Here is a 13,048-nt window from a genome sequence, read left to right as displayed (position 1 = left end):
TTGAGCAACTTAAAATATTTCTGCAATATTTTGGTCATTTGCATAGGTTTGTAAATGTCCTCTTTTGTGTGTTTTCAGAATTTTTTAAGAAAAATGTGAATTCAGTTGTTCACTCTGGAGGATCCAATATGGCCGCCAAATAACACCAAAAAATAACTTTGCAAACTTTTACCTGGCACGCCAGTGTCTGACCATACTGGGTATGCCAAGCATTGACAGAAAGTAGGTCTTAGCTCTAGGTTCAGTATTAATTATGTAATTTGGCTGCTGGGCATTTGCTTCTTTCACCTAGGTGGCTATAGTCACCCCTTGACATGTAGAAAAGGGTCTGCTACTATTCGGTGAGTCCGATTCGGTGAGTCCGATTCGGTGAGTCTGATTCGGTGAGTTCCTAACCTCTAACCCCTAACCCTAACTCCTAACCCCTAACCCTAAAACGGCAATGATAATTAGGCTACGGTACCCGATAATTTAAAAAAAAAAATTGAAAAAATCCCCCGTTAAGGGATCGGACTCACCGAATCGGACTCACCGAAACGGGCCATTCCGTGTAGAAAATATGGTGTGATTTGGCCACTTTTGAATGATGTTAATCCACTTTTTATCGTTTATAACAGAATATTAGCTGTGTTAGTGATCCATTTTCTTCAATTTTGGCTTGATGGAGTGCAGATTAATATTTCAAAAATTGACATAACTATAGGAAATACAAACGGAAACCAGGTGTCAGGCCATATATTAGTGGTACATTTTCGTTCGATTAACTTGATATTTGATACGTAATCACGAGTGCTGATTGTTGAAAGTATTTTAAAAACTCTGAAAGAGGCCAGTGACACCCCTTTTTGGGGTTGGCAATGAGCATGTCTTGAAAAAAGATTACTGCTTATAGTTTTTTTAAAACACTGGAGTGAAAACCACTTGTAGTTTGTTTTTTTTTAACTCTACGCATGGACCAAATGACTTCAAACTTGGTAACATGTAAGGGCTCTTGATAGTTCTCAATATGGGTAAATTAAAGTTTTCTCCCAGAACCATTGTAAAATTAAAGTAAACGGTGTCTCATAACTGGACCAAGTTCACCCCATTCTACTTCTTTTTCCTTACAGTGCTTTGCTAGGGAAGAAAGTTGCCCGACTTCCCTCCCCCTCTCGGAGCACCTGCTCGGTACCCATGAGATTCGCGGGCCCCTAATCAAGGCACTTCTAACAAAAACGCACTTTGTATTAATATATGACTTAGTTTCTTCAATTTCCCGGACCTCTCGGAAGGGTTGCGGGACCCTCAAATCATCTCGGGTCCGAGTCCAAAATATATACCTCCTTGTCAATGTACTGATTATATGTCTCGGCTTTTGTTGTATTGCATCTGTGATGTGTCATTGTCTGTACAGTGGGCTATGTTGTCGCAACGCGGTCAAGACAAAAGTGTTACAGTATAAATGTTATAATGGGACAAACTGATGTTTCTCATAGCTAGAGCAAGAGCAAGACGCTAGCCGTTTTGGTAACTTCTTCACTTCAAAGTACACGCAACACAATTCAAGTTTAAACTCTCTCTCCTCAGAATTGTTTAGAGAGTAGCCTATAGCATACCTATCCAAACAAACGAAACAATTTCTCTGTTATGGCTGTGAAAGCTTTGTCGTTTTTAAGTGTATACAGTACATTTATGTAACGCTAATTTAAACTTTACTATTATAACATCAATTACTCCAAAAGTGATATGACATTTGGACAACATCATGAACTCCAAACAGACTTAAGCAATGATATCCATAAGCAGACAATAGGCAAAAAATGTTTACTAATCCTCTTTAATTGAATCTTGCTTGAACATTTTTAATTATTTCAGACATGTTGGATCAATGTGCTTGGCCTACGCAGTTTTTGAAGTCAAGATTCAGTTGGTCAAGCAAAAATCGTAGGCTACACATTTAGCCAAACGCAGCAGCACCACTTTTCAAGATTAAACAATAGAAACCCTTTAATGATGCAAAAATCAGTAGTCTTAGCAGCATCAAATTTTACGTCTTGAAGCAGTTTAACATCGCCTATCTTAATACGAGAAGTTCAGTTCAGTTCAGTTTTTTTTTGTTTTGTTGGCGAAAAAGAAAGACACAAAAAGCAAAAACACAATAAACACAAATAATTCGCGCAACAAGGATGGCAGCGAAAGACCAAAAGGTCACCAAAGTCAGCTGCCACCCAAACATTTAAACAAAAGACCCAAAATTAAGAACATTAACACATACGGTATATAATAAATAGCACAATACCAGCACTTTAATTTGTAAAAATTAACAATGGAATTAACAATACATTAACAATGGAATAACACAGGGCAACATAAAAAAAATATTGTGAAGAGAAATAAGCGGATGATACGTTTCAGGAGTGATCATTGTACAAATTCTTTAATAAACATTTATATTTAAATTTAAAAACATTGTAAGACTTTTCTTTTATTTCTTTTGGTACTTGATTCCATAGTTTCACTCCATTAAAACATAGCATCTTCTTACCAGAGTTTGACGTTGTAGAAGGCAAATATAAATCATTTTTTTGGTTCTGACGGGTTTTATGATGGTGAATTTCATTTACAAAAATAAAGCAGCCAGCAAAGGCCCGGGGCAGCATTTGTGCACATATTTGTACATAAATTTTGCAGTTTCTAATTTAATAATATCGTCAATTCTGAGCACATTAAATTGGTGATAAAGAACAGTTGTATTTGTTAACCTCGGCAAAAATAAGCAGGATCGAATGAACTTGTTTTGTAACACTTGTAGTGGAGCAAGCAATGTAGAGTTAGCTCGTCCCCAATTTATAATCGAGTATTGGATCTTGGATTGAAACAAAGCATAATATAAAGCCCGTAATACTGTTAAAAGGGCAATGTATCTCAGCTTAAATGCTATGCCGCAGACCTTTGCAAGCTGCTTTCTAAGATTAATAATATGACTATCCCATGTCAATCGCTCATCCAAAGTTACACCTAGATAGTTTATACATTTCTTCCTTTCGATGGATCGGCCACTAATGGACAGACTAAAATTTTCTGCTGCACTTTTTCTGTTGCAGAGGATCATATAGGTAGTTTTACTATAATTTAATGAAAGTTTATTGGATTTCATCCACACATCAATTTTTTCTATTTCTCTATTGACATTTTTTTGGAGAGATGACAGGCATTTATCTGACATATGAAAGTTTGAGTCATCAGCAAAAAGTGTAGTTGAAAAAGAAGATGCATTTGGAAGATCATTCACATAAAGAAGAAAAAGCAAGGGACCAAGGATTGACCCCTGTGGGACACCACATTTAACAACATTGAAATTAGAATTCTTACCGTTAATCTTTGTACTTTGCATTCTATTTGTTAGATAAGATGTTAAAACGTTTAAAAACTTGCCACGAAAGCCATAATGGTGAAGTTTTTTTTTAAAGTATGCCATGATCAACTGTATCGAAAGCTTTACTTAAATCAACAAAAACCGAGCATGTGTATTTATGATCATTCAAGTTAGAAAGTAAATCATCATAAATTTTTGTCAATGCTAAGCTTGTTGAATCATTTTCACGAAAACCATGTTGAGCTGGGGTTAAAATATTATATTTGTCAATAAAATTCATCATCCGTTTATATAGAATTTTTTCGAAAATTTTGGCAAAAGTTGGCAATAAAGAAATTGGTCGCAAATCTGTAAAGTGTAAAGGTGAACTAACTTTTGGTACAGGTATTATCAGACTCTTTTTGAGTACATCAGGAAAAATTTCTTGCAAGACACATTTATTCAGTACTTCTGTTAAAAAAGGGCATATAATTACATTAGCCATTTTAATAAATTTAGAAGGTATTTCAAAAATGCCTGAAGCTTTATTTGCTTTGAGGCTCCTTATAGCATCAGATACTTCTATCTCATTTATATCAGGAAAGCCAAAAGAAGAACATTTTCTGTTTAATATGAAAGATTCAAAATTTACATTTGAATTTGGAATTTTAGCTGCCATTGAAGTTCCAATATTTGTGAAGTAATTATTTAATAAATTAATGAATTCAATAGAATCTGTTTTATAGCTTTTATCATTTATAGTCATAGTTGAAGGAAGCTTTTTATTATTCGAATTTCTTTTCCCCTCTATCATCTCATGAATGATCTTCCATGTTTTCTTGGAGTCACTTTTTGTTTCTTCAAACTTTTTTTTATAATGTTGATTTTTCAGTGATTATTTCAAATGATTCAGCTTATTGCAATATGCTTTGTATTTCCTCTTTGCTGATTCATTTTTATTTTTTATCCAATATCTAAATAGTCTGTTTTTGTTTTAATAGATTTATGAATGCCTTTTGTTATCCATGGTTTGTTAGAGAGCTTAATTTCAGTTCTCGACATGTTTCTAAGTGGTGCATGTTTATCTAGTGTTGCTTGAAATCGCATAATAAAAGAGTGCATCAAGTTGTCTGCGTTATCACAATCAGTATTTACTTCATTCAAATTAGACTCTAAATCGCATAAGAAGCTGTCAAGACAAAAGTTTTTTAAGCTTCGAATTTTTTTAGTGGGTGAATTACACACTACATTTTTATTTTTAACACATAAGAAAATAGGTAAATGATCAGAGATGTCATGTAAGCAAATGCCATAGGCATTTTGGTTACAAGTTATGTTTGTGTAGATGTGATCTAGTAGGCTTGGATTAGATTCTCCACAAAATCTAGTTGCACTTGTTATCAATGACTGGCAGCCTGCAGCTTCAAGGGCTTCTTTATAATTTAATACTGCAGGAGACTTTGCAGCCTTTAACAAGTCAATATTTATATCGCCACAAATTATGTATTTACATCGAGAGTTTTCTAATTTATTTAAAGAATCAATTATTTTGTCTTTGAATGCAGAAAAAGCGTAACTAGGATGACGATATATGACTCCTACAATAATACTTGGTGAGTTTTTTTGCACAATTTCAACCCAAAGATTTTCACAATTGGGTATATCAATCGAAAGGTCTTTTCGCTCATTAAATACATTGCCTTGTTTTAAGTAAAGTGCAACACCACCAGCACTGCTACAAGAATCCTTATGTAGCATGACATAGCCTGGTAAGGAATAATTAAGGAACGAGTTAGGACCAATTTTTGTTTCTGAAATGGCAAGAATATCAGGAGAATGATTGACAAGTTGAATAAATTCTTCAATGTTTTCTTTGTTTTTCCCTAGACTTCTTGTATTTAAGTGAAACAAAGACAAACTATTTTTGAAACTTGTAACAGTTTCTTGCAATTGTTTATAGTTAAAATATTGAGTATTTGGTTCTGGTTTTAATTGGTTTGTTATATTTTTTGAGCATTTTGGTTGATTATCCTCAACATTTGATTCTAGGCAGTTGCTGTCGTGTGATGTGTTGCACTTCACTTCACAATCAAAATCAATGTTAATTAGGTTTAGCAAATCATTATCAGAAATTCTTTGAAATGGTAACCCATCCTGTAAACAACTTGCACAAAAAAAAGGTTGGGGACTGTTCACAAGTATAGAAAATTGTTTAGAAGTTAAACCAATGCATTTTAAATGTAGCCAATAATCACAAATATCACATTGGACAGATCTTTGCTTTGAATTGGTGCAATATAGTAAAGTTTAAGTTAACGCTAGATCAATATAATGCCTACTTTAAACTTGCAACCAATTAAATCGGATAGATGCAGTATCGTGCTTTCTAACGATGGTAAAATTTCTCAAATCCGCGCAGAAATGAGAAAGCTACAACACATTTGGTGGAGGCAGTATTCACCAATCACAGCAAACTGTGGGCGGCTTATACTGAACCACGATCGAATCGCCTTGAAAAATGCATTGGAAAAAAGCTTCGTCGAGCGGTTACGTTTGAACAACGATTGCTCGTTTTGTGGATTAGATATAAATGTGAAAGTTAACATATAAATAAACCAAGACATACTCTTTTAATTTGTATTGGTTTGATATTTTTATTGTAAAAATAAATTGCTGAGAATTGGTACAAAATAGTAAAGTTTAAGTTAACGCTAGATCAATATAATACCTACTTTAAACTTGTAACTAATTAATTCGGATAGATGCAGTATCGTGCTTTCCAACGATGGTAAAATTGTTAAAGTCCGAGCAGAAATGAGAAAGCTACAGCATATTTGGTGGAGGCAGTATTCATCGATCACAGCAAACTGTGGGCGGCTCATACTGAACCACGATCGAATCGCCTTGAAAAATGCATTGGAAAAAAGCTTCGTCGAGCGGTTACGTTTGAACAACGATTGCTCGTTTTGTGGATTAGATATAAATGTGAAAGTTAACATATGAATAAACCAAGACATAGTCTTTTAATTTGTGTTGGTTTGGTATTTTTATTGTAAAAAATGAATTGCGGAGAATTGGTACAAAATAGTAAAGTTTAAGTTAGCGCTACATAAATATAATGCCTACTTTAGATTGGTAATTAATCCATTTGAGTAGATGAAGCATAATGCCATCCAACGATAGTAAAATTGCTCAAATCCGAGCAGAAATGAGAAAGCTACAGCATATTTGGTGGAGGCAGTATTCATCGATCACTGCAAACTGTGGGCGGCTCATACTGAACCACGATCGAATCGCCTTGAAAAATGCATTGGAAAAAAGCTTCGTCGAGCGGTTACGTTTGAACAACGATTGCTCGTTTTGTGGATTAAATATAAATGTGAAAGTTAACATATGAATAAACCAAGACATACTCTTTTAATTTGTGTTAGTTTGGTATTTTTATTGTAAAAAATGAATTGCTGAGAATTGGTGCAATATAGTAAAATTTAAGTTAGCGCTACATTAATGTAATGCCTACTTTAGATTGGCAATTAATCCATTCGGGTAGATGAAGCATAATGCCATCCAACGATAGTAAAATTGTTAGAATCCGAGCAGAAATGAGAAAGCTACAGCATATTTGGTGGAGGCAGTATTCATCGATCACAGCAAACTGTGGGCGGCTCATACTGAACCACGATCGAATCGCCTTGGAAAAAAAGCTTCGTCGAGCGGTTACGTTTGAACAACGATTGCTCGTTTTATTGATTAGGTATAAATGTGAAAGTTAACATATGAATAAACCAAGACATACTCTTTTAATTTGTGTTGGTTTGATATTTTTATTGTAAAAATTGAATTGCTGAGAATTGGTACAAAATAGTAAAGTTTAAGTTAGCGCTAGATTAATATAATGCCTACTTTAAACTTGCAACCAATTAAATCGGATAGATGCAGTATCGTGCTTTCCAACGATGGTAAAATTTCTCAAATCCGCGCAGAAATGAGAAAGCTACAACACATTTGGTGGAGGCAGTATTCACCAATCACTGCAAACTGTGGGCGGCTTATACTGAACCACGATCGAATCGCCTTGAAAAATGCATTGGAAGAAAGCTTTGTCGAGCGGTTACGTTTGAACAACGATTGCTCGTTTTGTGGATTAGATATAAATGTGAAAGTTAACATATGAATAAACCAAGACATACTCTTTTAATTTGTGTTGGTTTGATATTTTTATTTTTAAAATTGAATTGCTAAGAATTGGCACAATATATTAAAGTTAAAGTTAGCGCTACATAAATGTAATGCCTACTTTAGACTGGCATTTAATCCATTCGGGTAGATGAGGCATCATGCTTTCGAACGATAGGAAATTTTTTAAAATCCGAGCAGAAATGAGAAAGCTAGGAGGCACTATTCACTACAAATATTTAAAAATCAATAGCCTTTCCGCTTTTACTTCTATTCCGCGTTTTTGCACCCTTCTTAAAAGTAGTTGCGTTTTTTGCATGACGTCACACATTTTAATGACGTCACTGACCAAGGCGGCCGATGCTTAACCACCACCAAAATTTGTTTGTTTTGCTCTAAACCAGTGGTTCCCAACCTGGGGTTCGCGGACCCCTTGGGGGGTCCGTGAGAAAGCATTTGGGGGTCCGTGATTACCTTGATGAATTTTGGAAAAAAAAAATTGTTTTATATGCACGGATGGAGCACCAGCTATGCTCGGGAACAAATCTGGATTTGTTGCTTTAGTAAAAACGAAGCTCCTCGCGTGGTTGTTACCCATTGCTCCTTACACAGGTAGGCTACGCCTTAGCAGCAAAAACTTTATTAGCAAGTCTCAAACAAATTCTGACGAATTGCATGAAAGTCGTTAATTTCATCAAAAGCAGAGCTCTAAACCACCATACTTTTAAAGCGCTGTATCAAGAAGTAGGGTCAGATTACGGAGTACTTTTGTACCATTCTGAGGTACGTTGGTTATCTAGAGAAGGTTTAAAACGACTGCAGCAGCTAAAAAATGAGGTATCAACTCTTTTGAAAGCAAAAGGAAGTCCCCTCTCAAAATTGTTCCAGAGTAAAAGCTTTCTATACGGCATGGCCTACTTAACCGATATTTTGGGTCATATTAATTATTAACAATGTTAATCGTGGCATTCAAGGACCAAGTGTGACAATAATTGATGCAGCTAAAAAACTGAAAGCGTTTTTAGCCAAGTTGCCGGTTTGGAAACGCAGATTGAAAGCAGGTAGGGGAGAGTGGGGAGGTTTGAGCCACTGGGAGGTTTGAACCATGGCTGTTATTGCGGATACCATAAAAGTAGAAATGACGTAACTATGTCTGTAGACCGAGGAAGTAAAGTGATTCCAAAGCATGTCTACGTTAGAGCGATAGCAGCAGCGATTTTAGCGCAAGCAGGTTAGAACTTGTTTTCCTTGCAAAAAGTAAATTTTAGGAATTTCAGTTTGTAGCTGCATGCCATCTTCGCTGTTTTACTTAGGCAATAGTTAATACTACCATGAGTAGTCCTATCTAAAAGGTGTTTAATGATGCTGGCAAATGCTCTGTAAGTGAAAGATTTAATAGCTGATTAGACAAGTTTCTTAAAATGGTGGCAACAGGGAGGTTTGAACCAGTTGATTCGGGAGGTTTGAACCGGTGGCTCAAACCTCCCAGAAGAAAATAAGTTTTAGTAGCTTCTTCTGAAATAGTTTGCGGTCTGTAGTAGTCAATGTATTGTAAGTCTAGTGCTTTAGTATGCATTTGGCTACTTATAAATAGGCTATACAGTCTATGTTAACTGTAGTAATATTGCGAATTGCGTACACAGGGTATTCCTATTGGCCACAGTAAATTACAAGCATTAGTTGAATTTAAGTTTTTATTTCCATCACTATGCCTCGCAAACATGTTAGAACTACAAGCCACGCATCAGCCACTCGTGAGGAGATGTTGCTTGCTTTGGAGGAAATAAAGAATGGAATGTCGATCAGAGAAGTTGCCAAAAGAAGACATATTAACAGGACCACTTTAGGTCGCTATTACAAAGAGTGCAATCGTCCTGGATCTGATAATGGTAGACTCTCAGAAAACATTGGCTATAATAGAACGAAGGTAAAAAGTCTGGTGTTTCCTTGGGAGTTGGAAAGTCTGCTCGCACAGCACATAAAAGACCTGGACGATAGATTTCACGGACTCACACGCACCAAATGCCGTGAGTTGGCTTTCAGTTTGGCTGACAAGAACAACATTCAGATGCCAAGTAACTGGGTGGTTTCTAAGATGGCAGGTTTGTTTTATTTTAAGCCTATGTTGTTTAAAAATTGAATGAGACTGTTCACCAGGCATTTAATTCAATAACATGATACGCTCTTCTGGTGTAAAATAAGCAAAACTATCACAAGGTGTTTTTAGTGATAATCTGCATTTATTTTCCGACGTTTCGTTAATCAGACACGATTAACTTGTTTATTAATTCTGTGTGGAAAATTGTGTACGGTAGCACATTGTAGATCACATTGGTTTGTTTTTTCGACATTACTCAACACACACCACCTCTCAATTCTTTCCCATAAACTTTTGCAGGAATTGACTGGTTTGAAGGTTTCAAGGAGAGACACCATCTGACATGTCGTAAACCAGAAGCGACGTCTTTAGGAAGAGCGACAGCTTTCAACAAAACAACTGTTGGGGAGTTTTTCGACAACCTTGGAAGAGTTATGGACAGGTCTCGTAACAATAGCCTAACATTGCTTTGTACTTAGCAATTCTTATGATCTGAAAAAGGCTTCATTGTATCGTTTTGTGTTTTAGGTACAACTTTGCTGCAAGTAGAATATACAACCTTGATGAAACAGGTGTCACAACCGTGCAAAGACCAAATCATATCGTGACAACGAAAGGAAAAAAACAAGTTGGTTCTGTGACATCTGCAGAGAGAGGAGAACTTGTAACAGTTGTATGTGCTGTCAGTGCTTCAGGTGTTGCCATTCCCCCCATGTTTATCTTTCCAAGAGTAAGATATAAGGAGGAATTTGTTAGACATGGACCAGCAGAATCCATTGGAGAAGGTACCAAATCTGGGTGGATTAACGAAGAAAAATTTTTGGTCTACTTGAAACATTTTGTGAAGCATAGTGGTTGTTCCCCCTCTCAACCTGTCCTCTTAATTCTCGACAACCATGAGTCTCACGTTTCTTGGGAGGCTGTGGAGTTTGCTGATAAAAGTGGCATTGAATTGCTGACTTTGCCTCCTCACACTTCTCACAAACTTCAACCGCTTGATAAATCAGTGTTTGGGCCATTTAAAGGCTATTACAACCAGGCTGTAGATGGATGGATGCGAACCTACAACAACAAAACTTTTCGGATTTATGACATTCCACAATGCGTTAAGGAGGCTTTTTTAAACGCTATGACGCCAAGGAACATCACTTCTGGCTTTGCCTCTACAGGAATATATCCTTTTAACAAAAGTATATTCACAGACACAGATTTTGCCCCATCACTTCTGAGTGATAGACCAAATCCCCAAACAAGTACCTCCCATCAACCTGAAGTGAATGAAGCTAATGTTATGGCCGCAGTTCCCAACACTATTGCTAACCGATCAACTGATAATGCTTATTTCTTTGAAGGTGCGACACATTTACCCGTATCTTCATTGCAAGATCTCGAGGAATATCACGCCTCAGAAAGCTTCATACCACCCAACGAAGTTATTCCATTACCATCAAGCAAAACCCCAAGAGTTCAACGCAAAAGGAAACGAGTAAAAAGTCGGGTTCTCACAGAGACTCCAGAAAAACAGGCAATAAAAATTCAGCACGAAGAAAGACGTGCAAAGCAGGAAAAATTGCTCAGAAGAAAACAAAAAATTATTAGACCAAAGCCAAAGAAACCCCCCACAAAACGTGTGCTAGCTCTTAATGAAAGCTCAAGTTCTGATGAGGATGATGCAGTTCCTTTGGACGATATGTCAGACACAGCATCAGAGAGTGGAAGTAGTGTAAATGAAGAGCAAAATCCCAAAGAACTTGCTGTAGGAGATTTTGTTGTTGTTAAATTTAATACCAAAGAGAACACACGTCATTACATTGGCAAGATAGATGACGTGGGCACAATCGACGAGGAGCCTGAAGCTCGCTTCTTGCAAAAGGTTCCATCTACAAATAAGAGTGGAAAGCCATCATTTACATTCAAAGAAAATGATAAAGGGTCTTTTCCACGAAGCGACATAGTAAAAGTTTTACCCAATCCACAAAAAGCGGGAGGAACTGCAAGAAGGGAGAGCCATTTTATATTCAATTGTTGCCTGAAAGAGTTCAATTTGGAATGATAACATATTGATGTTGACAATGCTTAATTACTCTTACGAGACAGTTGATTGACAGTTACTGGTCGTTGTTTGTGTTGCATGTTTTTTATTATTTTTGTACTTATACCGCTGTAAATGTTTGAGACATCTTTTTCATTGATTATTTGTGAAACAATGTGTATTTATCCAACTTTGAAAAGGTGGGTTAAATTACCCCAGTGTGGTTCAAATCACCCTTTTGAGTGGTTCAAATCACCCCAACCCAAGGGTGATTTGAACCACTTGAGAACTTTCTGAAAATACTTTATATTTTTCGTTGTAATAAATTTCATTTGCAAATTCACTTTGGGCTTGCTCAAGTACATCCTAGACTTGGATGTCATGCAAAAAAATTGCTGAAAAATTGAATCCTGAAGCAGACATTAGGAATATTGAGAAAAGTGGTTCAAACCACCCCACCCTCCCCTAATTACGCTAACTTTCCAAGGTTAGAAGATCTTATCTTGATGGATGAAACTCAAAGAGAATGTACTCTTTTGATCTCTATGAGAGAAAAATTTTGCGCACACTTGAAACCCTGCAAATTTCATTTCAACGTTATTTTAATTTAGAACACCTGCCGAACAAAGTTGAAACATGGATTCGAAATCCTTTTCTCTTTGACTTGAACAACATTAGCGATGACGATTTCAGTAAGGATGACCTAATTGATTTGAGATCAAAAGAGTTATTACGCATTGAGTTTCATTCAAAAACTGTGGAAGAATTTTGGTGCTCACAACTGCAAACCTACCCATTCTTGGCAAAGCAAGCGATTATTGTTTTGTTACCATTCATAACCACTTAACCTTTGCGAGGCAGGATTCTCAGCTCTTGTTACAATAAAAGCAACATTGAAATCGCCTGGACAGTGGACGTTGAAGATGACATGCGTGTTGCATTGTCACAAACTCAACATCAGTTCAGTCGTTTAGTTCAGGAAAGGCAACAACAACCATCTCATTAAATTTGCTTACGTTGAAAAAGTTTCGGCATGGCACTTTCGGTCACCATAATGTTCAAATACTGCTGACATTTCTTGAACAATCCATTCATTTTCAACTTTGAGCAACTGATATTTGCCGCAGGAGTCACAGCGATAATGCAATATGACACCGTACGGTAGTTGAGTAGCATAATTATTACAATAGTCAATAGTGCTGTGATTGAACTGACTGGTGCGAAAATAAATTTCTTTGCAATAGTCAATAGTAGGCTACCGGTGTGTTAATTGAGTTTCAGGCAAAATATAGGTAGGGGTCCGCAGATTTAATAATTTGTCTAAAGGGGTCCGTGACAAAAAAAAGGTTGGGAACCACTGCTCTAAACGCTTCCACATACATTTTGTGTGCAGAAATACTTTAGTTTG

The 13,048-nt window shown here is 36.4% G+C and overlaps 1 protein-coding gene across 1 annotated transcript; it reads left to right on the top strand.

The window, feature by feature from the left end:
* The first annotated feature begins 9,160 nt into the window (after positions 1-9,160).
* LOC145769290 (uncharacterized) lies at positions 9,161-12,053 on the top strand. The gene is made up of 3 exons (XM_082580879.1): positions 9,161-9,612; positions 9,909-10,050; positions 10,137-12,053. The coding sequence occupies exons 1-3, from the start codon at positions 9,219-9,221 to the stop codon at positions 11,659-11,661; spliced, it is 2,061 nt and encodes a 686-aa protein (XP_082437005.1). The 5' UTR covers positions 9,161-9,218; the 3' UTR covers positions 11,662-12,053.
* The last annotated feature ends 995 nt before the right edge of the window (positions 12,054-13,048 follow it).

The sequence above is a fragment of the Aplidium turbinatum genome, chromosome 4, assembly GCF_918807975.1.
Source record: "Aplidium turbinatum chromosome 4, kaAplTurb1.1, whole genome shotgun sequence".
Taxonomy (NCBI): Eukaryota; Metazoa; Chordata; class Ascidiacea; order Aplousobranchia; family Polyclinidae; genus Aplidium; species Aplidium turbinatum.
The sequence above is the reverse complement of the archived record's forward strand: the minus strand, read 5'-3'. Positions and strand labels throughout refer to the sequence as shown.